Genomic DNA, 26,101 nt, shown 5'->3' on the forward strand with positions numbered 1-26,101 from the left:
TCACGGAAGCCCGCTACTTGGGCTACGTGATAGGCCAAGGAGTGATTAAGCCCCAAATTAACAAGGTTGAGGCGATCCAGAAGTGGCCGAGACCCCTGACCACGAAGCAGGTTAGGGCCTTCCTGGGTATCGTGGGGTACTACAGGAGGTTTGTAAAGGATTTTGCGGGACTATCAGCCCCCTTGACGGACCTTCTCAAAGGCAAGAAGTCCGTCATGGTGCGCTGGACTCCGCAGGCCGAGGACTCCTTCCGGGCCCTGAAGGAGGTCCTGTGCGGACAGCCCGTTCTTGTACACCCTGATTTCCGGAAGGAGTTCATAGTACAGACTGACGCCTCAGAGGTCGGCCTGGGGGAAGTGCTGTCTCAGGTGGTTCAGGGGGAGGAACACCCCGTCACCTTCTTAAGTAGGAAGCTCACCCCTCCCGAGCGGAATTATAGCGTAGTGGAGAAGGAGTGCCTGGCGATCAAGTGGGCCTTGGAGTCCCTACGCTATTACCTGCTTGGACGGCAGTTTCGCTTGGTGATGGATCACTCTCCACTGGTCTGGATGAGGTCCGCCAAGGAACGGAATGCCCGGGTTACCCGGTGGTTCCTTTCTCTGCAGAACTTCCGGTTTACGGTTGAACACCGGGCCGGTAGGTTGCAGGGCAACGCCGATGCCTTGTCCCGCGGCCCGTGTTTGATGGCTGGAGTTCAACCCCGCACGCTTGAACTGAGGGGGGGGTATGTGAGACTGTGACCGGGGTTATCTATGACGGCCGGTATGTCTCGCCCAGGTTGTGCTCACTCCATGATAGAAAGTAAATCCACTATAGGGTTAATGCTGTTTCCCTACAGACTGAAGGAAGGGTTAAATAGAATCAGGAACAAGGGCAGGTGTGCCGGGTGTGAGGGAGTGAACAGAACTCCCTGAGTTTTCTGCTGGAGAGGCACATGTATTGTGTTATGGACTTTTGTTTGAAGATTAAAACCGTGTGCTGTGAACCTATATGCCTGGATCCCGTGTCTTCTGCTGCGCAGCCGACGTGCTACCTCACAATATATATATATATATATATATATATATATATATATACATATATAATATATTACAGTCATATGAGAAAGTTTGGGCACCCCTATTAATGTTAACCTTTTTTCTTTATAACAATTTCGGTTTTTGCAACAGCTATTTCAGTTTCATATATCTAATATCTGATGGACTCAGTAATATTTCTGGATTGAAATTAGGTTTATTGTACTAACAGAAAATGTGCAATCCGCATTTAAACAAAATTTGACCGGTGCAAAAGTATGGGCACCTCAACATAAAAGTGACATTAAGATTTTGTAGATCCTCCTTTTGCAAAAATAACAGCCTCTAGTCGCTTCCTGTAGCTTTTAATGAGTTCCTGGATCCTGGATGAAGGTATATTTGACCATTCCTGTTTACAAAACAATTCCAGTTCAGTTAAGTTTGATGGCCGCCAAGCATGGACAGCCCGCTTCAAATCATCCCACAGATGTTCAATGATATTCAGGTCTGGGGACTGGGATGGCCATTCCAGAACATTGTAATTGTTCCTCTGCATGAATGCCTGAGTACATTTGGAGTGGTGTTTTGGATCATTGTCTTGCTGAAATAGCCATCCCCTGCGTAACTTTAACTTCGTCACTGATTCTTGCACATTATTGTCAAGAATCTGCTGATACTGAGTTGAATCCATGCAACCCTCAACTTTAACAAGATTCCCGGTGCCGGCATTGGCCACACAGCCCCAAAGCATGATGGAACCTCCACCAAATGTTACTGTGGGTAGCAAGTGCTTTTCTTGGAATGCCTTATTTTTTTGCCTCCATGCATAACGCCTTTTTGTATGACCAAACAACTCAATCTTTGTTTCATCAGTCCACAGGACCTTCTTCCAAAATGTAACTGGCTTGTCCAAATGTGCTTTTGCATACCTCAGGCGACTCTGTTTGTGGCATGCTTGCAGAAACGGCTTCTTTCGCATCACTCTCCCATTCAGCTTCTCCTTGTTCAAAGTGCGCTGTATTGTTGACCGATGCACATTGACACCATCTGCAGCAAGATGATGCTGCAGGTCTTTGGAGGTGGTCTGTGGATTGTCCCTGACTGTTCTCACCATTCTTCTTTGCCTTTCTGATATTTTCTTGGCCTGCCACTTCTGGGCTTAACAAGAACTGTACCTGTGTTCTTCCATTTCCTTACTATGATCCTCACAGTGGAAACTGACAGTTTAAATCTCTGAGACAACTTTTTGTATTCTTCCCCTGAACAACTATGTTGAATAATCTTTGGGGTTTTTTTAATCATAAAGGTTTTACTAAATTTCCAGCATATAACAAAGAAATTTGACAATGTCAAACCACATACAGGTAACAATACAAAAGCAGAGTACATATAGGGTATATAAACATATCATTGTGGGACATTAAACACCCCTACAGTACGAACTGGGAATAACTAAGGAAAAACGAAGGGGGGGGGGAGGGAGTGAGCAGCCATATATATAAATTACCTTAGTGAGTCTAGCATTTTCCCTGGGGTTATCTGTCTCAAGGGGCCAGCTCTAAGTTACTTCAAGGTTCAGAGGAGCCTGGCGATTGTGGGGGATTAGAAGGTTGCAGGAGAGCCGCGGCATATGGAGAAGTCGCCAAGGGGGCCCATTGTTCCAGCACTGCCTCTTTCTTTTTCAGACTAGAAGCTAAACTCGTTTCATATACCCACTGTAGATTCAGCCTGTCTGTTAGCTCTGTCCTAGTTGGGGACAGCGGGGACTTCCACCTGTAAGCTATACAATGCCTACCTGCAATAAGGAAATGGGAGATAATAGTTTTAAAGGGGTCAGGAATTGTGTCTATACCCATATGTAGAACGGCGAGGGCTGGGGACAGGGGGATCCGGAGACCAGTGACCTCTTGGATCATTTCAAAAACTAAATTCCAAAATTCAAAGGTCCTTGGGCAGAACCACCACATATAACTTAAAGTACCTCTGTGGTTGCAGCCCGTCCAGCACATTGGGGACATATTTGGAGAAAAGGTTGCTAATTTGGTGGGGAAATTATACCATCTCAGGTGGATTTTTTTTTAGTTGTTCAATATGGTTAAGGCATGAGGAAAATCTTTAGATCCACTTTGAGGCAGAGTGCCAGGCCTGAGTTGGGAGTGGGGAGGAAAGATCCTTCTCCCATTTAAGCATGTAGGGGAGTTGTTTATCATCTAGCGGGCCATTTAGTAATTTATAGACGTATGAGAGGCCCTTAATTTTACTATTTTGAAAGAAGTTTTTAATTGAGATGGGGTCAGCTACTAGAGGGTTGGAGAAGATTGGAGCGTTTATGAGAAAGTGGTGCAACTGAAAAAATTGGAACAAGCTGTGCCTAGGAAGATTGAATTTCTCACACATCTCTGAGTAGGGAAGTAAAACTCCATCTTTATATAGGTCCGCTAACACCACAGGCTCTTTTTTTACCCATGAGGTAAGGTTTAAATTTGGGATGAAGGATTCAAGCGCTTTCAGGGGGATATTTGGTCTTAAAGCTTGTGAAACTGTTTGTCATGATTGACTCCTGGCTCAGCTGGAGCTGAGCCTTTTTTTTAGTTTCACTTATGATGCAGGTCACGTTAGGGGTTAATCCTTTCTGCGTCGTTCTGGAGGTCAGGCTGCTTTATTAGGGCACTGTTTCTCTTGGATTTCGCCAGTGATACTTCTGGCTCTGCTGTGTTCTGCTCTTGAGTGACCTGTTGTCTGCCCTGCCCCCTCCTGACCTCCGTGTTCACCTGACCTGTTAACCTCCTCTGTTGTCTGTTTCCATCAGTGTCTCTCCCGCTGTCTCCCTGTTCGTTCCTTATCTGTTTGCCTTAATTCTGTCTTGTGTTCCCACTCCCCCTCGCTTCTAGGGTCTGATTTCCCTGCTACTGACTATTTGCTTCCCTCTGACTACGTTTAGACTTTGCCCTTGTGTACTTACCAGACCTCATGTTGTGACACGGCTTTCTGACGATTCTACTGCCATCTGGTGGGCTTGACTAGTATTACCTCTGCTAGGGAATTCCCTGCTCATATGTTTCCTCCACTTTTACGCCCCCTACTGGTTTACCAGCTAACTACCTTCTCAGATAGTTTCAGGAATCCTCTCAGTCCCACATTACTGCGCTGTACTGCTATTGTACATCTTAGAGTACAGCGTGACACTGTTCCACTCCACTCGTTCCAATTTTTCTTCAGTGTTGCTGTTGTGGGAAGAAGATCACCATGGGAAGAGGGGGCTAGAATTAATGATTCAATGAACTGTTTAGGGGTGTGACAATTGATTGAGGAATGTTCGATCTGCAACCATCTCTGGTCTAGTTCGTTTTTCCACCAGTCATGGGCTGCCTCCAAAATGGCAGCTCTATGATAGGTTAGAATATTTGGGATACCCATGCCTCCACCATTCAATGGTGCATGCATACAGCGCAGGGCTATTCTTGTTTTTTTCCCAGCCCAAATGAATTTTCCCATTAGTGAATGGATTTTAGATAGATAGCGGTGTGGGATTGCCAAGGGGAGGCATCTCAGGAGGTAGATGATTTTTGGGAGACATATCATTTTGAAAGTCTGCATTCTTGCCATCCAGGACAGGGGAAGCAGAGTGAGGCGGGCAAGTTCATTTTCTAGTGAATTATGTAGAGCTATCATATTTTTTTGAATTATGGTTTTAAGTGGGGCCAGTATAATACTCAGGTAAGGGATGCCATCCTCTTCCCATTTAAAGGGGTATAACTGAGATAAGGCGGTTTTGGTAGCGGGAGGCAGGAAAAGCGGAAAAATGAGGGATTTATTAACGTTTAGTTTGTAGTACGAGATTTGTGAAAAAGAGGTCAAAATCTCCATTATATGCTTCAGGGACACCACCACATTGGTACACGATAGGATGACATCATCTGCATATAAGCTGATCACATGATCCATCTTGACCGCTTTCACTCCCAAAATCTGCGGACACTCACGAATGGCCAAGGGTTCAATGGTGAGAGCATAAATGATAGGGGAGAGGGGGCATCCTTGACTTGTCCCATTAGTGATTTCAAAGCTCCGAGACATAAACCCGGACGCCAATACCTTAGCATTGGGACTAGAATAAAGCGCCATTATAGCAGATAAGTTTGGATTTGAAGGCCCTATTTTATCTAGTACCGATTTCAGGTAACCCCAGTGTACCCTGTTGAACGCTTTTTCTGCGTCTAAGGACAGGAGCACACTGGGGGTTTTCCTTTTCTCAACTAGCGCGATCAGGTCCAGCATCCTTCTTGTTCTATCCTTTGCCTGTCTGCCTGATACAAACCCCACCTGATCTGGAGCAATTAGTTTCGGGAGAAATATTTGAATCCTGGCTGAAATAATTTTTGCATACAATTTTAAATCGCAATTCAAAAGGGATATGGGCCTAAAGTTTCCGGGGGTTACTGGGGGTTTTCCCGGTTTAGGTAAGGTAGTTATTATGGCCTCAAGATTACTTGGCGAGATAGCTGCTGATTCTTGCCAAGAGGAGAAGATTCTCAGGATAAATGGGGACAGAATGTTAGTGAATTGTTTATAATATGTGTTAGTGAGCCCGTCTGGCCAGGAGCTGAGTTTCTTTTTGCCGAATTAATTGCCTGGCGAACTTCTTGTATAGAGAAGGGCACATTGAGCAATTTTAGCTGATCTGTGGATAACCAGGGGAGGTTAATGCTATTTAAAAAGGAACTAATTGTGTCTTGGGAGGGCTTTGGGGCGGTGAGGTCATCTTTAAGGTTGTATAGTGATTGGTAAAAGTCAGCAAATGCATTGGCGATTTCTGTTTGGGTTGCGAATTTTTGAATGAGGTCCTGATATAAGGAACTCTATTTTGTTTTGTACTTCTCTTTTTTTTACTCTCCTGGCTAATAAGGCTCCTGCCCTGTTACCCATGGCATACAATTTTAACTTAAAAGCTCTCAAATTTTTCTCATAGTCCACCAAGAGCAATTGTCGGAGCTGTAGTCTTAGTTTTCTGAGATCGTTCGAAACAGAGGGACTTGGGGAGGATTTATTAAGAGAGTCAAGGAAATTGATTTGGTTTAGGGTAGCTTTGGAAGCTGCCTGACGTCTTTTTTTTTTTCTCCCTAGTGGCGATTTTTATAAATGACCCCCTAATATAAGCTTTGTGAGAGGACCACAATGACTCCTCTTTTACTTCGTTATTATCATTAAATTTGAAAAATTCGTTGAGGTCAGATCTTTGATTCCCTTCTAGCTTCCAAACAAGTAGCTGAGGAACTTTCATTCGCCATCGGTCAAATATAGGCGAGCGATCTTGCTCTCGAATAGTCAAATAAATGGGGGCATGATCCGACCATGATATTATTCCAATTTTAGAATTTGAACAGTCTGTAATAAGTGTACTATCTACCAGAAAATTGTCCAATTGGCTGTAGGAGAGGAACCGAGGTGAGAAGTATGTGTAGTCTCTTTCATTTGCATGATGGTATCTCCATATATCATGAAGGTGCCATTCTGAGACCACTACTCTCATCTCCTTCCTCTGTACAGCAGCATTCGAACTGTTCAAGGAGTTTGACATTAACATATTGTAGTCTCCGCAAATTATTTGCTTACCTCCCGTGACTGCTGAGAGTTTAATCAGGAATTTGCGCAAGAAACAGATCTGGCCTGTATTGGGGGCATATACAGATGCAATAGTATACCTGGACCCATTTATGGAGCAATTTAGAATAGCATATCTGCCGTCAGGATCTGAGTGCTGGGCTAGCATAGTGAAAGAGACAGTATTTTTTACACAAATAAGTACACCCGCCTTTTTTTTGACAACATGCATGCATAATAAATGGGAATTTAGGATTATTCAGCCGATACGTGTCATTTTGGAGAAGATGTGATTCCTGTCCGCAAATCACATCACATTTTCATCTTGACACTTCCTGCCAGAACATAGACCTCTTAGCTGGCGAATTTAGACCTTTTACATTTATAGACATACAGTTTAACACCATTATGCTAGAATTAGAGTCTCTTGGCTAAGACTGCAAGGAGGGAAAGGAAGGTTAGGTAGAACATAACACGCATAACCAACATTTGTCCAAGAGGAAAAAAAAAAGTCCAAAAAAGGACCAGCGGCATGATAGGAAATTGCCGCCCTGGGGGCCAGAAGGACCTGGATGAACCATATCCAGAGGGCCTTCAAGAAAAATAACTAAGTCACAACCACGACTCGGAATATTAGATAACTCACGCTACGGACCACTCTTCATTAATGTTCTCCCTGCGGGATGGCCCTGCGGCTCTCGGAGATCTGTCTGGGAGATTCACCAAGTTCCACGAAGAGAGGAGCCTAGCCAGCTGGTTTGGCGAGTGACACACGTGGGTGTTCCCTGCCCGGGTGATCAGGATTTTGACAGGGAAGCCCCATCTGTAGGTGATAGCTTCATCTCTTAAGATCTTGGTGTAAGGAGCAAATTCTCTCCGTTTTGCCAGAGTTCCAGCCGACAGATCAGGAAAAAAGGATATAAGGCGGAATTTCTCAGGCAGGGATGGCTTCTTCCTCAGAGCTTGTAGCAGGGCTTCCTTGGTTTTGTAGAAATGCAGGCGAGCTAAGGTATCCCGAGGGGCCTCAGCATTAAGAAATTTTGGTTTTGGGACTCCGTGAATCCTGTCTACTATGAAATCATTTGGGCCCAGATCTGGCAAGGCCTCCTGCAGCAAGGATATCAAAAAGCTCTGCAATCCTCCGTCTGGTATAACCTCCGGAATCCCTCTTATTCTTATATTGTTCCGGCGAGATCGGTCCTCCAGATCCAGGATTTTAGTTTGGAGCCCCTGTACTTGCTCTTCCAGGTCTGCATTGGCATCTATGAGGCTGTTATGGGATCTTGTGAGCTCCTCCATCTTTGTTTAAATGTGAGAGGTGCGGGCTCCTATGGCTGTAATATCGCCACGCAGCTCAGCTACCATGCCTTTCCAGTCCTCTTGCAGTGAGGCACGGAGGGCACTGAGAAGCTTCTGCATCGTGCGCTTGGTAAGTGAAATGTCAGCATTATCAGTGTCAAGGTCTGTAGCAGCCATGGAGCCCCTCCTGGATGAGCATGTTGAAGCAGTGGAGGAGGATGCCGCCATCTTATCTCTTCCAGCACTGATCAAGAAATCTGTCACTTTCGCTGGAGAAGGCCTCTTTTGGGACTTTCCCTTTGTCATATCTAGCTCCAGGGGGTTATCTCTGTGATTACCCACTGTGCAGGGAGAATTTGGAGTCTCTGGTGAGCTGTTCTGAGCTGTTTCTGAGTCACTGTGGCTGGAGCTCAGTTGTTTTCATACTAGCTGTAGTACCCGGGCGATAGTAAATATCTCTCTTCGAGTTTCTGTCTGTCTTTGTGTGTCTGTCTCTGTGTGTCTGTCTCTGTGTGTCTGTCTCTGTCTGTATCAGTTTCTCTGTCTGTCTCTGTATCAGTCTTTCTGTCTGTCTCTGTGTCTCTATCTCTGTGTCTCTCTCTTTCTGTGTCTGTCTGTCTCTCTTTCCAGGGCCGTCTCTTTCCAGGGCCGTCTCTTTGCAGGGCCGTCTCTTTGCAGGGCCGTCTCTTTCCAGGGCCGTCTCTTTCCAGGGCCGTCTCTTTGCAGGGCCGTCTCTTTCCAGGGCCGTCTCTTTCCCCGGTCTGTGTCTCTTTCCCCGGTCTGTGTCTCTTTGCCTGGTCTGTGTCTCTTTGCCCGGTCTGTCGCTCTTTGCCCGGTCTGTCTCTCTTTGCCCGGTCTGTCTCTCTTTGCCCGGTCTGTCTCTCTTTGCCCGGTCTGTCTCTTTCCAGGGCTGTCTCTTTCCCTGTCTGTCTGTGTCTCTGTCTGTCTTTTTCTGTCTCTCACTCACACATAAGCTTGTTATACTAACAATTTATTTTGTTCCTATAGCAACCACTGACAGTTGCTATTAATAGCCCGTATCTCCCAGCTCCATTCAAATTAATGGAGGCAGGATTTTTGGGAGTAACTGTAAAGCGCGGGGTTAATTTTTCCCGTCAAAACATAGTCTATGACGTTCCCTGGGTCACATGGAGTGTCTGTGCAAAATTTCATGATTGTAAATGCGACGGTGCGGATTTCTTTAGCGGACATACACACATACACACACACACATATATATATATATACACACACAATAAAATATATCTTGGATAATAAATTAAAAGCTATAGTTTATAGAAATGATAAAAAGAAGTGATGAGGAAAGATGTGAATGTCAGTAATCTACATGTGCATAAAAAAATGTGAGTAATCAATGGGAAAAAATACAAAAGTGCTGAAGTGAGGAAAAATGAAGTCAAAATCCACTCCGTACACACACACGCGTCTGGCTACATCCACGCTGTCCATCCCTCCTGACCCCACACATAAGCTTCACCTCACCCAGCACAGCAGAGTCCTGCACACACTGAGGAGCTGATCATGTGACCCCTGACTCCTCCCCTCCATGTGACATCATCACAGGTCCTGCAAGCACAGAACATGATATTTCCTCCTCTCCACTATAATCATGCAACCCCCCCCACACCCCCTTGCCTTGAGCTCTTATCCCCAGACCCCCACTTCTATTATAAACAACTTTACGCCCACGTGGACTTAGAAAAAGAATGTTTATTCCATCTGGAAACATGGGGCTGCATTTTTCACACGCCCCTATCACATGACAAAAATAGCGTCATAACTGGAAGGAGCCCGTACATTCTAGCATCTATCATCCAGTGTGCGGCTCTGCAGGAGGAGGTATGTGGAGATTCCCCATTACTGGGCGCAGGGGGCATTAACCCCTCACTGTTATCGATATTTAAGATTTAGGTGTTTTTGTGTTGCCGCATTCTAAGAGACATAATTAAAGTTTTCCTTGTATATTTGTTCTCTGTTGTTGGTGCTGGATTGTAGATATTCTGTGATAAATCTCTGTGTGTCACTATAGCTGGATTGTGTGTTATACCGGGGCCAGGACTGGATGTAGTGATCATGTGAAGCCGGTAACAGCTCCGGAGATTTCTTACATGGGATCTTTCTGATGTTACATCGTCATCTTCTCCCCATTCAGGTCCCTACAATATCGGATCTTCTCAGATCTTCTATAGAAGAGAATTTTCCTGATTGACCCATCAACGATGGATAGGGACAGGGACAAGATGGCGGAGAGGATATTACACCTCACCCTAGAGATCCTCTTCCGGCTTACTGGAGAGGTGAGAGATTCTGATGACGTCACATTACATCATTCTTATGTATGGGAATAACAGATGGACAGAACTGGAGAGGTGAGGACTCTGGAAATGTCTGTAGTGAGGTTTATTAATGTGTCTCTCCATATCCAGGATTACACAGTAGTGAAGAAGACCTCTAGTGAGCGCTGTCAGGACCCTGTGTCTGAGGGATGGGGAAGACCCCTGAGCCCAATCACGGGGCCTCCACCTCAACCCCTGATACATGAGGACATCAATGACCAGAAGATCCTAGAACTCACCTACAAGATGATTGAGCTGCTGACTGGAGAGGTGACACTGCTGGGAATGCTGGGACATTATACAGTAACGCTATGAAGGGATCGGGGGGTGACGGTATCATTGTATGTGTCAGGTTCCTATAAGGTGTCAGGATGTCACCATCTATTTCTCCATGAAGGAGTGGGAGTATTTAGAAGGACACAAAGATCTGTACAAGGACGTCATGATGGAGGTTCCCCAGCCCCTCACATCACCAGGTAATAGACAGGACTAAATACACACGGCCTATAATTATCTGTATGTAAAGAATGAATTCAGTCCCTGTATGTGTTTCCTCCAGATCTATCCAGTGACAGCACAATACCAGAGAGATGTCCCCGTCCTCTTCTTCCACAGGACTGTAAACAAGAAGATCCTGATGTTCCTCAGGATGATCAGGTAGATGGAGAGAAGTTGTAATGAAATCTCCCTGTGATGTAGACGGCTGTGAAGAACTGGTGTTATCCACCAGTATTATGCATGAATGGCCAAATTATTAGAGATAACTGCCCTCTCCTGATTGGAGCTACTGTGTATGGAAATTAGACATGTGATCCCAAGTTAAGCATAAAATGAAATGATCAGATTTCAGTATAAATCCTAAATAGAGTGTGAAATTTCTGCAATCTGAGCAAATTCAACTATAGGAAGGTCTAGATTAAGCAGGATCAATATTTCAAAACTACAAACCTCCATGGGGTTTTCATGTGCAGTGGTGTCAATAGTGTATGGAGAACATTGTGATCGAAGTAAAATATGAAATGGGATCATGTTTGTAAACAACTTGACGATGAAACAAAAATCAAGAATCGACTGATGCGCAGTCATGCAAATTGCAGCTGAACACAACACTGGTGTCCAATGTGACTGAATGCACTTGTTGTTCTCTAGAACAAATGGGTATAGGAGCAGACGACTTGTTACAGTACCACTGCTGTTTAAGGGAAAAAGAAAGGAAAAATTTGGGTAAAAGAACACACAAATTATATTACAGAGCATTGAAAAACATTGCCGGTCAGGTAGTGGGAGGGTCAGAATTGAGTGCAACCAGCATGAATCCTTGTATCCATATTCATAGGTGTCAACATTTCACGTTGATGAAGTAATGACTTGGGGAATGTCTTCTTGGCACATCTTGGCTCCTCTGATTCCTATTGATAGAGTTTTGGATACTAAGACTAAAGGCCCTGTCACACACAGAGATAAATCTGTGGCAGATCTGTGGTTGCAGTGAAATTGTGGACAATCAGTGCCAGGTTTGTGGCTGTGTACAAATGGAACAATATGTCCATGATTTCACTGCAACCACAGATCTGCCAAAGATTTATCTCTGTGTGTGACGGGGCCTTTAGTCATTTTCGACAACTAACTTAATCACTTTATAGCAGCTTTTGATTCTATGGAAGAAGGACAATGCAATTTAACATAATGATCGTATAGTAATGAATTGTTTCCAGGAAAATTACAGCAATGTTACTCTTGCTTCCCTGGGTCTTCACAGTCCTCAAATCTTAGAGCATCCCTGCGAGGTGGTAGAATGTGCTTTTTAAGGGCAAGTCAGGACCTTCATCTGAAATGTATTACATGACAAATTGCTGAGGTTCCAAAGGCCAAAATGCTACTAGATGGGTGTATCTAATACTGTGGCCATTCAGTGAATGGTTTATACTTGGTGGAGATGACTTGATAAAGCTGATCATAGACATTAGATATTGTCTGGATCTTCTCTCAATTTTCTGGTTATGGAGACTGATGATTAGCATTAGGAGCCAACAGGTTGGATTTGTACAAGAGACCTTCAGATATGTGTTAACTTCTGCTGCCATGTGATTTTTGTTCGTCATGTAAATATGATCTTTTCTCTTCTTTGAAAAATTTCACGTGACTCCTCAAACTGACTTTTGCAATCTTTTAGTATGAAGATCTGGACGATATTAATATTACAGAGACAAACTTGATGGATGATGAGTGGTGTAAAGTGGAGATATCTACAGACAGCTATCCAGGTGAGTAGTGACCACTAAATGAAGAGAAGTCACAGGTTCTAATCAGTCACTGGATGGTGCAATTATGTCAGTGTTTGGCTAAAAGAGGAAGCATGGAGATTACCAGCGCACCTTGGTAGAGGAGCATCAGGGGATGGATGAGGTAAGTATGGTTTATTATTTTAATGCATGCTGGACCATAGTATTTTCACTCTGAGATAAAATAGTATTACTCAGGATCTCTTCTCATCCAAAAATGGTACTGACACTGATTTTAGGAGAAGATTCTTAGATAACAGGGGGACATCCAGGGAAAGCATTTAGAATTAGTGGGCTAAGATAAGGCACACAAAATAAATGAAAATTTAAAGAAATATTGGACTGTGCAGATTGCAGCACACCGTATTGACCTGATTAATATGTCTAGTAGAGTCAGCCTCTATCTTCAGGCCAACAACTGATTGATTCATTCAATTTGGTTTTTAGACCGACAGCAGAAATCTACTAATTATTTGAAAAGCCCAAGCTAAAATCTTGATAAAAACTGTGCACTCCTGTCAGTCTACCGCATGTGCAAAGGTTCTTTGAATGCCATTAAAAGTGTATGGAAACATGTTGTGAATTGGAGTCCAAATTAGTAGAAAACATCATGTGATCATCCTGATGCAACAATGACATATAAGAGGCTACAGATAGGTGGAGAATCCCAAGGGATATGACTATATACTTGAATATCCTTCATGACATTTGAAACCAGGTTTTTATTTGGAATATTGAGAACATCCAGACACATTTCTTTACGTGTGTAAGCGGAATATTGTTCTTTTCAGTATTGTAGGTTTCATATTTTTCACCATGGGCTATAATGTGACTTTTTGTAGCGCTACTGAGGGAAGTGGCAAGTGCTTGGATGTGCGGTTTGAAGGACAGGGCAGAGTTAAGGATTGCTTCAAGGCAGCAGACCTCTACATCTCTGTTGTGATTTATTGTGACAGATTGGGTAGGAGAGTTAGGTGAAATGGAGGAAAAATTATGAGTCTAGTTTTTCCACATTGACCTTTAGGAAGCTTGATGAGAAGGAGGATTTGGCTGATAGACAATCTGCAATTCTAGACAGCAAAGAAGTAACATGTGGGCCAGAAATGTAGATCTGAGTGTCATCAGTGTATAGGTTGTACTGGAAGCCATAGAACTTTGAGTTGTCCTATGCCAAAGGTATACAATGAGAAGAGTAGAGCTCCCAAGACAGAGCTGTGAGGGTCACTGATAGAGAGGGTAGGATGAAGAGGTAGTTTGAGAATGGAAGATGCTAAAAGTGCGGTTAGGAAAATATGAGAAGATCCAGGAGAGGGCAAGGTCTTCGATACCAAGGGAAGAGAGGATCTGTAATAAGAGTGAGTGGTTGACTGTGTCAAAGGGAGAGGACAGGTCTGCTTCTTTGACTTGGGGGTAGGCCAGGAGGTGATGGCATCAACCTTCCCTGGCTCTGGTTTCAGGGTCCCGCCACCCACTCTGTGTCCAAGGTACTGTACCTCAGTCATGCCGATCTGACACTTCCCTGGCTTTATAGTCAGACCAGCGCTTTGGATCCGCCTGAGCACCTGCTCCAGGTGCCCCAGGTGTTCCTCCCAAGTGGGACTAAAGATGGCAATGTCATCCAGGTAAGCTACTGCAAACCCTCCTAGTCCCTCGAGCAGCTGGTCGACCAATCGCTGGAAAGTGGCAGGAGCATTTCTCATGCCAAAGGGCATGACAAGGGATTCATACAGCCCGAATGGGGTGATGAAGGCGGACCTTTCCTGTGCTTCCTTGGACATAGGAATCTGCCAGTACCCTCGACTCAGGTCCATGATGGTCAGGTACTGGGCCCCGGCTAAGCAATCCAGTAACTCGTCGATGCGTGGCATTGGGTACGCATCGGGTGCTGTGATTGCATTTAGCCTCCTGTAGTCCACACAAAACCGGGTTGTCCGGTCCTTTTTGGGAACCAAGACTACAGGCGAGGCCCATGCACTTTTGGACCTCTGGATCACTCCCAGGACTAGCATTTCATCGATCTCCCTTTTTATGTCCTTTTGTACCTCTAGGGAGACACGGTATGGGGGCTGACGAACTGGGGAATGACTCCCTGTGTCCACCTGGTGGGTGGCTAGGGATGTCTTCCCTGGGACATTCGTGAAGGTCATCAGGTAGGGCCGGAATACCTCCCGCAGCTGGGACTTTTGGTCCAAGGATAGCTGTGGGTTGAATGCCGCCTCCTCGATAGACCCTCCATCCCGGGCTGAGGCGAGCAAGTCCACCAAGACTTCACTTTCGCCTTCCTCGGGAAGACTACACACAGGAAGAGCAAAGGCTTCCCTGTCATGATGAGCTTTCATCATGTTGACATGGAAGACCTTTTGCCTCTTCCTGGCATGGTCGATGGTGACCACATAGTTTACGTCATTGAGGCGCTGATGCACCAGGTATGGACCCTCCCAGGCCGCCTGAAGCTTGTTCTGGGTCATTGGGACTAGGACCCACACCTTCTGACCCACTTCGTACACCCGCTCTCGAGCGTGTTGGTCGTACCATCGCTTCTGGCTGGCCTGGGCTTGCGCCATATTCTCATGCACCATATGCGTCATTGACTGCATTTTGTCACGGAGCCGAATGACATACTCCACAACGGACACTTCTGGGGAATTCAGTTCCTCTTCCCAGGATTCCCTTACCAGACCAAGAGGCCCCCGGACTCGTCTGCCATACAGGAGCTCGAAGGGGGAAAACCCCGTTGAGGCCTGTGGTACCTCTCTGTAGGCAAACAGCAGGTGTGAGAGATACCGCTCCCAGTCGCGTCCATGTGACTCAACCAGCATCTTAAGCATCTGCTTAAGTGTACCATTAAATCGCTCACACAAACCATTGGTCTGTGGGTGATAAGCGCTTGATATCAGATGCCGCACCTGCATTTTCTTACAGAGAGCCTCCATTAGACGAGACATGAACTGAGTCCCCTGGTCGGTAAGCATCTCCCTGGGAAATCCTACTCGGGAGAATATGGTCAAGAGGGCATCTGCCACCTTATCGGCTCTAACTGAGGACAGAGCCACTGCCTCCGGATACCGGGTAGCATAGTCTACCACAGTAAGGACGAACCGTTTTCCAGAGCTGCTGGGGACGGCCAGAGGCCCGACAATGTCCACAGCGACCCTCTGGAAAGGCTCCTCTATCACCGGCAAAGAGATCAGGGGAGCTTTGGGAGCAGGCCCTGACTTTCCCACTCTTTGACATGTGATACAGGAGCGGCAGTAGTTGGCAACATCTGTCCCCATTTTGGGCCAATAGAAGTGGTGAGACAGCCGGGCCTTGGTTTTGCTAACCCCCAAGTGTCCGGCGAGTGGGATCTCATGGGCAATCCGCAGCAACTCACTCCTAAAGCGGTGAGGCACCACCAGCTGTTTTTCCTTCAGCCACTCTTGTTGGGGGTTACAGGGAATTGTCTCCCGGTACAACTTTCCCTGGTCCCAGAATACCCTCTCCTTATCGGTCTCGGAGGAGGGCTTCTCTGCGAGGTCCCTTAACGTCTCTAGACTGGCATCAGTTCGTAGAGCCACCTGAAACTCTTGGCTAGAGGCAGCCAAAAGTGACGTTAAGGTTACAACCTCACCGGGACCCTCTGGGACCTGCTCTGGGTCCATCACCAGTTCCGTTATCCCTCTGGGTGAAGAGGTGTCAGAAGGCAGGGTTTCATTTGCGTTCTGGGCACTCTGACTGCGGGTGACAGCACCGATGAAGGCTGTCTCCCCGGGGAATAACCACTCTTCCCCATCAGCCTGACAGGTACTACTGGCTGTGTCACTGTCCGCTGTGACACTGCTCAGCTGCATTTGGCCACTGTCCTCGTGGTTCTCATGTCTTCCTCCATCTCTGTCAGCACAGACACTTGCTACCTTGGGGTTGTCCTCAGCCACGTCACCCTGCCGCGTGGCATGGCTGAGTTCCCCTGTACAAATCTCCACTTTATTACCATGCACAACATTTGTAATCACGTTCTGGATATCCGCATTCGGGTCGCATGACTTATCAACAACATTTGCATCACATGATTTAACAACATTTGCATCACATGACTGATCAACAACATTTGTATCACCTGACTTTTTGGATTCGGGAGGATCATCAGGGAGAAATTGTGCAACTAATCGCCCCAGATCAGTCCCCAATAAAACATTGGTTGGTAGATGTTCATCCACCCCCACTTCCCTCCACCCTCTCCCAGCACCCCAGTCGAGGGGAATCAGGGCCATTGGGAAGGAGTGGTGGACACCCCCCGCCAAGGCGACAGTCAGGAGTTTTCCCGGGATAAAGTTTTCAGGGGGTACCAGTTCAGGGCGGACCAGTGTTCTGTCGGCCCCAGTGTCCTTGAGCCCCACAGTGGGGGTTCCGCCTACGGTGACGGGGTGTAGGTTTTCGCAGGCCCTACCACCCGCCTTCCTTGCCAACAGGACAGTTCCAGTAGGCCCTTGGGCCTTGGATGTGGGGTTCCTCTTCTGCCTCTCTGGGCAACCAGAGCTGAGGTGTCCAGGCAGGTTGCAGGAAAAACACCTGCGAGTGTCAGAGGTGGGCCGGGCACTGGTGGATGAAACAGGACCTACGGGAGGTCGGCTGGTAGGGGCAGGGGTGGTTGTAGTTGTCATCTTACCCCCTTTCCAGCTAGTGGTGGACGGCTTACGCACCTCCGATGCACGGTTGGCCACATAGGCGTCGGCAATCTGGGCTCCTTTTGAGGCTTCCTTGGGCTCTCGGTCCATAACAAACTGTCGGACCTCCACAGGACAGACATGTAGGAGTTGGTCCTTCACCATGAGGTCTTTTAACTCCTCAAAGGTTGTAACGGACAGTCCTTGGATCCACTGGTCAAAGGTGCGCTGGAGCCCACCCTCCAAATCGCTGTAGCTGTCATGAGGTCCGAGCTGGAGGGTCCGGAATTTTTTTCGGTACACCTCCGGAGTCAGCTGATACTTCCGTACTAGGGCCTGCTTTATGGCCCCATAGTCTCCACTCTGCTCTTGAGGGAGACTGGCAAACGCGTCCAGGGCCTTGCCTCGCAGCCCTGGGGTTAAGTATTGTGCCCATTGTGTTGAGGGCAACTGGTACTGCAAGCAAGTCTTTTCAAATCCCCTCAGAAAGGTGTCCAAATCCCCGTCCTTTTCCATCACAAGAAAGTGCTCCGGTCGGGGCTTAAAGCTGCTGGCATTATTGGACTCACCGTTTAGTGAGGAAGATGTCTGCTGCCGGGCTTTGAGGATATTCAATTCATGGTCTCTCTGGGCTTGGCGCTCTCGCTCGGCTCTCTCAGCCTCTCGCTCGGCCTGAGCCTGGCGCTCGGCTCTCTCAGCCTCTCGCTCGGCTCTCTCAGCCTCTCGCTCGGCTCTCTCAGCCTCTCGATATTGCTGAATGAGGTTTAGCCGTCCCTGCCGGTCATCTGCAGCGAATTGTTGTAGAGCCATCTTCAGGAAAGAGTCCATGTTGCCCCGGTCACTGCTCTGGCTTGCAGTTGATGGTGGGGACTCTGCAGAAGCACTATCCTGGGCTTGGCTTGCCTCCTCTTCTCCAGCACTGGGGGAATGAACGTGCTCTGCGTCCCATTGTAAAAGTTCTTTAATGAGGTCCTGCCTCGTTTTGCCATGGCCATCAATCAACTTGGATCTGCAGAGTGCAGCAAGAACTTCCTTCTTCTGCTGATTGTACCAGGCTTCTGACACAGCCTCTATAATTGCCAAATAAAAGATAGGATAGAAAACAAGAGAGAAGGAAGGGGGTAACTGCTACACGTACAGTATTGTTCCAGGTATATTTAAACACTGAGTTCAATCCTCAAAACTTTTGCAAGTTTTTAGTGAAAGGGATGATTGCTCAAACCAGATCACTAATGCTTTATATATCCCACCGCTGCCACCAATTTGTCACGAACAGGCGGGGAAGTCCCTCAGAAATCCGCAGCTGTTCACTGATTTGTTACACACGACTACTCTCTAGCGCCCCCCTTGTCTGCAGGCCACTTTTGGTACTGCAGGACAATGCATAAGATGAGGCTGCTGAGCTGAGAATGCCAAATATTGGAGGTCTCACAGCAAGGGTAAATGTATATCTCTGATTCCTGCTGGTGGAATATTTATATACCTCGGTACCCTTAATGATAGCACTCCAATAATTCTATGCAATAACAATTACGCTGCCACCACCCAGACTTTCTACAGGTAGCTGGGAACCCGTTTCAGATAGCATAAGGCCCTTCGGGGTTATGGATTCGTATATAAAGCATAAGGAAAGAAACTCTTAAATTTTTATATATTTAATCCGAAAATAGGCAGTGTTTAAAGAATATACAAGAAGTTACAAAAGGGAACAATACACATTACGGCATAACAGTTACATTAAAATAAAAGGTATAAACATGAAACTTACTAAGCTTCTGCCATAGAAGTGACGTCTGCTTATGGAGGGAGGGAGCTCCAAGAGATGTTAGAATCGGCCAGCATCACCCTTCATGATGCCCTCCTCGTGCTGACTGCGCCCCCCCAGACAGGAACTGTCTCTTATGCTCTTACTAGCCCCCCTTGCCTGTGACATCATTTTACAGTCACTTGTGGGCTGTGCTCTGATGTTCACAGAGTTCCATAATTCTAGGGTTTTTCATATCTTTGCCCCTGGGTCACACAGGTGAAAGATATTAGCGTCATTTTTAATATCTCGATTTTACAGTTACATTGATACCAAACACAACACCTCTAGCACAATTTTACTGGCCAATACTAATTTGTCGTGATTCCGTCGATCTCCTCGTCAGGTGAGACGGTGCGCTGGGTTCCGCACGACGCAGGGATTCTGGCAATGTGTTTTTCATCTTTCTAGCATTAAAGTCGCACTTCAAAACCTGCTTTGGGAGTTTTCCCGCCAATATTACAAAGAATTGTCTTTCTCTGCAGCTTTTGGCTTTTCTTCTACCATCACCCAAAGTCATAAATACCTTAAGCTTCCAGGCCAATCAGATAATCGCCATGACGACCTGTGGCTGGTGAAGAAGAGGGGGATGAAGTCCCTTCAACAGCTCTACATGACAGGAGTATAGAGAATTGTTAGTTTGCTTTGGCAGTAAATAAGTAATTAGTAATTTTGGTAAGGGCAGTTTCGGTGGAGTGCTGGGGATGGAAGCCTGATTTTAGGATGTCACAGAGTGAGTTGGATGAGAAGTGGGAGGAAAGTTCAGCATGGATATGCTGTTCGAAGAGTTTGTAGGTGAACGGGAGCAGTGATATGGAATAATAGGTGGACGTAGTGCTGGGTCAAGAGATGGTTTCTTTTGGATGGGTGTGATTGTGGCATGTTTGAAAGCAGAAGGGAAAGGTACCTGAAGTTCATGATAGGTTAAAGAGAGAGGTTAGAGCCAGTATAAGCGTGGTGGTGAAGTTGAGGAGGACAAGGGATGGGGTCAAGTGCACAAGTCATGAGGTGTGATATGGAGAGAAAATGAGTAAGCTCTCTTTCAGTGATGTTGGAAAGGAAGGTTATGGGGTGGGGCAGTGGTCTGTTGTACATAAAGGCTGTGGTGGGTGGAGGAGGGACTTAAGTGCTGAAAAACTGTTTGGGGTTGAGGAATAAAGAAGATAAGGAGGTTATGAAGCAATTATTTTCAGCTTGGATGTGAAAGTTGCTTGTTTGAATCTGGGAAAGTCGTCTTGCAAGTATGCTTTCTGCCAGCGCCACTTCGCAGTCCTGGAGACTTGCAGAAGCTTTTTTTGTGAGGTTGTTGTGCCATAGTTGCCTATTGAATTGTCACACTTTGCCATGCACGAGCGAGGCGGCCGAATCAATAGCTGAAGTAAGTGTGGCGTTGTTAAAAACGGTGGCACTGTCTGTGTCGTTTGGTGAAGATATAGAAGACTAGAGTGGAATAGTTAGAGTGTTAGAATGTTTAGGTGTGCAAGGTTTCTGCGGGGTTGTGCTAGGTGCTGGAAATTGAGGATAGATGAGGAGGAGAGGGATGGGAAAGTGAATAGATGATGGTCAAAAAGGGGAAGAAGTAAGGTTAGACAAGGAACAGAGGCAGCTGAAGATGAGTCTAATGTATGTCTGTGGGATGGCTGTGGAGGACCATTGCGTAAGACCAAAGGATGAAGTGAGCAACAGGAGTTTGGAGACTGCTGAATAGTAGGTGTGGAGATGTTGAAATTACCCATTATGATGGTGGGAATGTCATCAGAGAGAAAGTGTAGAAGTCAGGTGCGAGATGCTTAAGTAAAGGAAGTGGCCAGGCACCAGGTTCGTTATGTGATGGCCACTTGGAAGTTATAGAGCGAGTAGATACAAACAGCATGCACTTCAAAACAAGGGAGGGATTGGGTTTAAAGTGCAGTTGTTAGAAAGGAGAAGACTAGACATGAGCGGACCTGTGGAAGTTCGGTTCGGTGGGCCCATCTGGACTTTAGATAAAAATTGGTTTGCGACCTGGACTTGACCTGAACCCCAATTCAAGTGGGCAGTTTGGGTCTCTGTCCACATGCAGCCAGCCATAAACAGAACACTTCTGTGGAACGTTTTTTTTTTTTTTTCCAAAACAATTTTTATTGATTTTACAAACTTATTTCAATATCGTATCAAAAGTAGTATGATTTACAAAAGACAAGATTTCAGCTGTCGATAAGTATCATTGGAAGGGGTAGAATCCCCTCTCTATCTCCAATCCCGCTTCAGATTGCATTGACAAATAATGAATCAGAGTTAGAAAATCCAAACATAACATAAATGAAACAAACCCCTGAACCCCTGTGCCATTCTCTAATAGTTCTAGTGCCAATGTCATGTCTTGATGACGTCATGTTGTCTCGCCTTTGTCCCTCACCTGGGTCCCTGCTAGTTAGTCCTCAACTTTCCCAGACTATCCTGGATTTCATTTAGGAGGTACCACTCCGTATGTCTGAAGGGTGCCACTAAATGGTTTATGTCCTCCTGTTTGTAATGAACTTCTATAAAAGCTTTCCACCTCCTAAAAAACTTGGTTGTCAAATTATCCTTGTCCCTTTCTGCTTCTAATTTCTCCAGCCTCAAAAGGTTGTGCAGTTCACTGATGACTTCCCCTGTGGCTGGGGCCTCCTCCTGCATCCAGTGCCTTAGGATGCATCTTTTAGCTATCATGGCTATGTCATGTATGATTACAAATGCCTTTTTGTCCTGAGCGTTCAATCCCCCTCTAACTCCACCCTCAAAAAAGTGGAAGATCCACACCATTAGTTCTAGTTTGCAGGAAATTTTCCATGTTGTTTGAACTAACGCTCTGACTTGGTTCCAAAACCTCTTTATTGGACTGCATTCCCACAAACCATGCAGCATGTCTGTTTTTTCTTTGTGGCACTTAGGACACCGTGCCACTCTGCCCGGTATGTTGAAGCCCAAAACCGCCCTGTGTAATATCCTAAATTGGGTGTCCCTCCAGCTCTCGTTAGTGACTTGTTTCCTCATCTGGACCCATCCTTTCAATATGACCTCCACCACTTCTCGTCCTTTCAATTGTTTTTCCCATGCTAGAAGTGTTCGACTATCTTCCCTGGATATTAGCACACCTCTAAATGTTTGGTATATTCGGGAAACATTTACATTTGTTACGCTACATCCCATAAGCTCATCAATCATGCTCTTGTTCAGTTCCCTTCCAATCTCACCAAGCTCTCTCATTATTCCATGCTTCAATTGTTCGTACTGCATAATGTGGAGGCCGTTGAGATTGTACTTATCAAGCACCTCCCGACCTGTCATCCATCTTCTCTCTTCCACATTCATGACATCTATCAGTCTCCTAATGCCCCTCTCTTTCCATTTGAGGAATAATTTATTCTCTCTCCCCTGGGGAAAGTTTGGTGACGCCCAAGGATTTAGGTATTTTGATACCTTCCAGGAGAGTCCCAATTTCCGTCTAACCAATCTCCAGGCCAACATGGTGTCTCGGAGTATAACCGAGTTTCTTATATGACCTTCAACCTTAGACATTGGGGAGTGTAAAATGGACGTCAGGTCCCATGGTTCTGCATATTTGAGTTCCGTTCCATAATCTGAGTGCCTGCTCGTTCCTCTCAGCCAGTCAATCACATGTCTCATAATGCATACAATGTTATACCCTCTGACATCCGGGAAATTTATCCCACCCTCCTCCACTGACTTCATCAGCGTGCGCAGCTTTATTCTGGGTTTCCTTCCCCTCCAAACAAAGTCTGCATACGCTGAATTAAGTCTGTTGACGTCTTTTAGTGTTATCAATAGAGGGATCGTTTGGAAGGGGTACAGCAGCCTAGGGAAGCTCATCATTTTTATGAGGTGACATCTTGCCAATAGTGGCAGGGGCAGCCCCTTCCAGCCCCTCAACTGGTTAATGATTTTTCTAATCAATGGACCATAATTCAATTTATAAATTAATTCCGCCGTCCTCCCTATATGCACTCCCAGGTACTTTACTGATGAGTGCGCTATAGGGATCCCATTCACATGACCCTCACTTGGGTTTCCCACAGTTGGTCCTTTACCTCCGCTCAGGAATAAGAGCTCGCATTTTTTTTTGTTTAACTTAAAGCCTGAAAAGGCACCAAATTTTCCAATCATATCAAGTGTCCAGGGTAGGTCCGCAACAGGGTCCCCCATATACAAAATCACGTCATCGGCGAACAGCGCTAACTTCATCTCTATTCCCCTTATTTTGATCCCTTTAAAACTATTGTGACCCTGCAGCACTCTTGATAGGGGTTCTATTGCAAGGTTAAATAGTAGGGGGGATAGCGGGCATCCCTGTCTCGTCCCTTTCATCAGGGGGAACACGTCAGACAAAAATCCCGGTGTGTGGATCCTTGCTCCCGAGTTGGCATACAAATTGTTAATGTAAAGTCTCATCCTACCCACTATCCCTGCGGCCTCCATCACCTTGTCCAACCAGTTCCAGTTAACATTGTCGAACGCTTTCTCAGCATCAAGTGTGACTAAAGCAGGGCTTGCCTTTCCCTCTGTACGCCCCAATCTAACCGCATCAACCACTAGAATCGTTTTCCTAATATTGGTCACAGCATTCCTTCCTTTTATAAACCCCACCTGGTGTTCTGAAATTAATCTAGGTAAGACTGCGGCCAATCTGTCAGCCATGATTTTAGACATTATTTTTAAGTCCTGGTTAATGAGCGAAATGGGTCTATAACTCGAGGGGTCGTCCAGGTCCTTGGCTCCCTTAGGAATTAATTTAATGTACGCTATATTTGCATTTTTAGGGATTTCTGCTCCTCCCAGTATCGCATTAAAGACTGAGGTTAAATCCGGCGAAATCTGGTCCTTGAGGGCTTTATAAAATTCGCTATTAAAACCATCGGGCCCTGGCGCCTTGTTAGTGCTAAGTTCCCCAATTGTTCTTGAAACCTCCTCCTCCGTGATGTTTGTATTTAGGGCCTCCCTTTCCTCCTCTGTTAAGCTAGGTAGTTGGGCTTGTCGTAGCCACTCCGATTCGTCAGTCATGTCATTCTGTCCTGGCCCGTACAACTTTCTATAATATTCTCCCAGCACCTTGTTAATTTCTTTAGGGTCCGAAGTCATCCCCCCATCCTTCGTTTTCAATGAAGAGATTACTGTCATTTTTCTGTTGCCCCTTGCTAGATTTGCCAACATCCTCCCCGCCTTGTTACCAAATCTATGAAGATCCGCCTCTTTATGTGACCAAAATAGTTGCTCCTTTTTTTTTGCCCACTCGTCAAAATCTCTCTTGGTTGCCAGCCACCTATCCCTTGCCCTGCTAGACCTGTCTGACAGATAATTAGTATACGCTAGACGTACTGCCTCACTGTGTAAGTTGTAATTCGCATTCGTCTTTCTTTTGACCATGGCCGCATACCCCATCAAGCGTCCTCTCAAGACCGCCTTTGCAGTTTCCCAGAACAAAATCGGGGTCGTCACCCTGTGATCCTTGTTATCCTCTGAGAACTCCTCCCACCATTCTTTTATTATCCTGCGAAAATTGTCCTGTCTAAGGAGAAACGTCGGGAATCTCCAAATAATATCTGATCCCCTTTTGAATTTTTCTCTAAGGGGTGCTTCACACACAGAGAGCTCACTGCCGAGATCGCTGCTGAGTCACGTTTTTTGTGACGCAGCAGTGACCTCATTAGCGATCTCGCTGTGTGTGACAATGAGCAGCGATCTGGCCCCTGCTGCGAGATCGCTGCTCGTTACACACAGCCCTGGTTCGTTTTCTTCAAAGCCGCTCTCCTGCTGTGACACACAGATCGCTGTGTGTGACAGCAAGAGAGCGACAAATGAACCGAGCAGGGAGCAGGAGCCGGCGTCTGACAGCTGAGGTAAGCTGTATCCAAGATAAACATCGGGTAACCAAGGTGGTTACCCGATATTTACCTTAGTTACCAGCCTCTGCAGCTCTCACGCTGCCTGTGCTGCCGGCTCCGGCTCTCTGCACATGTAGCTGCTGTACACATCGGGTTAATTAACCCGATGTGTACAGCAGCTAGGAGAGCAAGGAGCCAGCGCTAAGCAGTGTGCGCGGCTCCCTGCTCTCTGCACATGCAGCTGCATTACACATCGGGTTAATTAACCCGATGTGTACTGTAGCTAGGAGAGCAAGGAGCCAGCGCTCAGTGTGCGCGGCTCCCTGCTCCCTGCTCACACTGGTAACTAATGTAAACATCGGGTAACCATACCCGATGTTTACCTTAGTTACCAGTCTCCGCAGCTTCCAGACGGCGGCTCCGTGCAAGCGCAGCGTCGCTTGCACGTCGCTGCTGGCTGGGGGCTGTTCACTGGTCGCTGGTGAGATCTGCCTGTTTGACAGCTCACCAGCGACCATGTAGCGATGCAGCAGCGATCCTGACCAGGTCAGATCGCTGGTCGGATCGCTGCTGCATCGCTAAGTGTGAAGGTACCCTAAGGTCCACTCTCACCGGGCTGTGATCTGAGATTACCATATTCTCAATCATACAGTTTTGCACACCATTCGCAAGTTCCATAGATAACCAAATCTGGTCTATGCGAGACCAACTGTTGTGCGGGTGAGAGAAGTGCGTATACTCTCTATCGTGCGGGTGAGTTAGTCTCCAGATGTCTTTTAGGCCTACATCCTCCAGTGATACATCTCTGTGATTTGCTCCTGGCTCCCCCTCTCCCTTGCTTCTATCCTCCACCGAGTCTGGCACTACATTGAAGTCCCCCGCCACTATGATGTTAGGTTCCTTGTCCGAGAGAATTATGGCTTTTATGGTGTCATGAAACTGATTCTGCTTCGAGTTTGGGCCATAAATATTATATATGCTGAGTGTCCCCGCTGGGCTATTGATTATTATGTGCTGACATCTTCCCTGGTCATCCTCTTCCTGAGCCACTATTTAATGTCTAAGTTGCTTGTTTATCAAAATCATTGTGCCCGCCTTCCTTCCTTGCGCCGCTGCCCCATATACTGAGCCCACCCAGTATTTTTTCATGCGAAAGAAATCTTCCCTCCCCAAGTGAGTTTCTTGTAATAGAGCAATGTCTGTTTTTAATCTTTTCAAGTGTCTTAGTACCATTGCTC

The 26,101-nt window shown here is 46.3% G+C and overlaps 1 protein-coding gene across 1 annotated transcript in view; it reads left to right on the forward strand.

Moving 5' to 3' along the window:
• Nucleotides 1-26,101, forward strand: part of LOC142312840 (uncharacterized) — a 72,653-nt gene that overhangs the window by 34,848 nt on the left and 11,704 nt on the right. Inside the window, 5 exon segments of the mRNA XM_075351826.1 lie at nucleotides 10,142-10,234; nucleotides 10,364-10,543; nucleotides 10,626-10,749; nucleotides 10,833-10,930; nucleotides 12,447-12,537. Of these exon segments, the coding sequence (XP_075207941.1) occupies nucleotides 10,142-10,234; nucleotides 10,364-10,543; nucleotides 10,626-10,749; nucleotides 10,833-10,930; nucleotides 12,447-12,537 (586 nt within the window).

This window comes from Anomaloglossus baeobatrachus, chromosome 5, assembly GCF_048569485.1.
Source record: "Anomaloglossus baeobatrachus isolate aAnoBae1 chromosome 5, aAnoBae1.hap1, whole genome shotgun sequence".
Lineage (NCBI taxonomy): Eukaryota > Metazoa > Chordata > Amphibia > Anura > Aromobatidae > Anomaloglossus > Anomaloglossus baeobatrachus.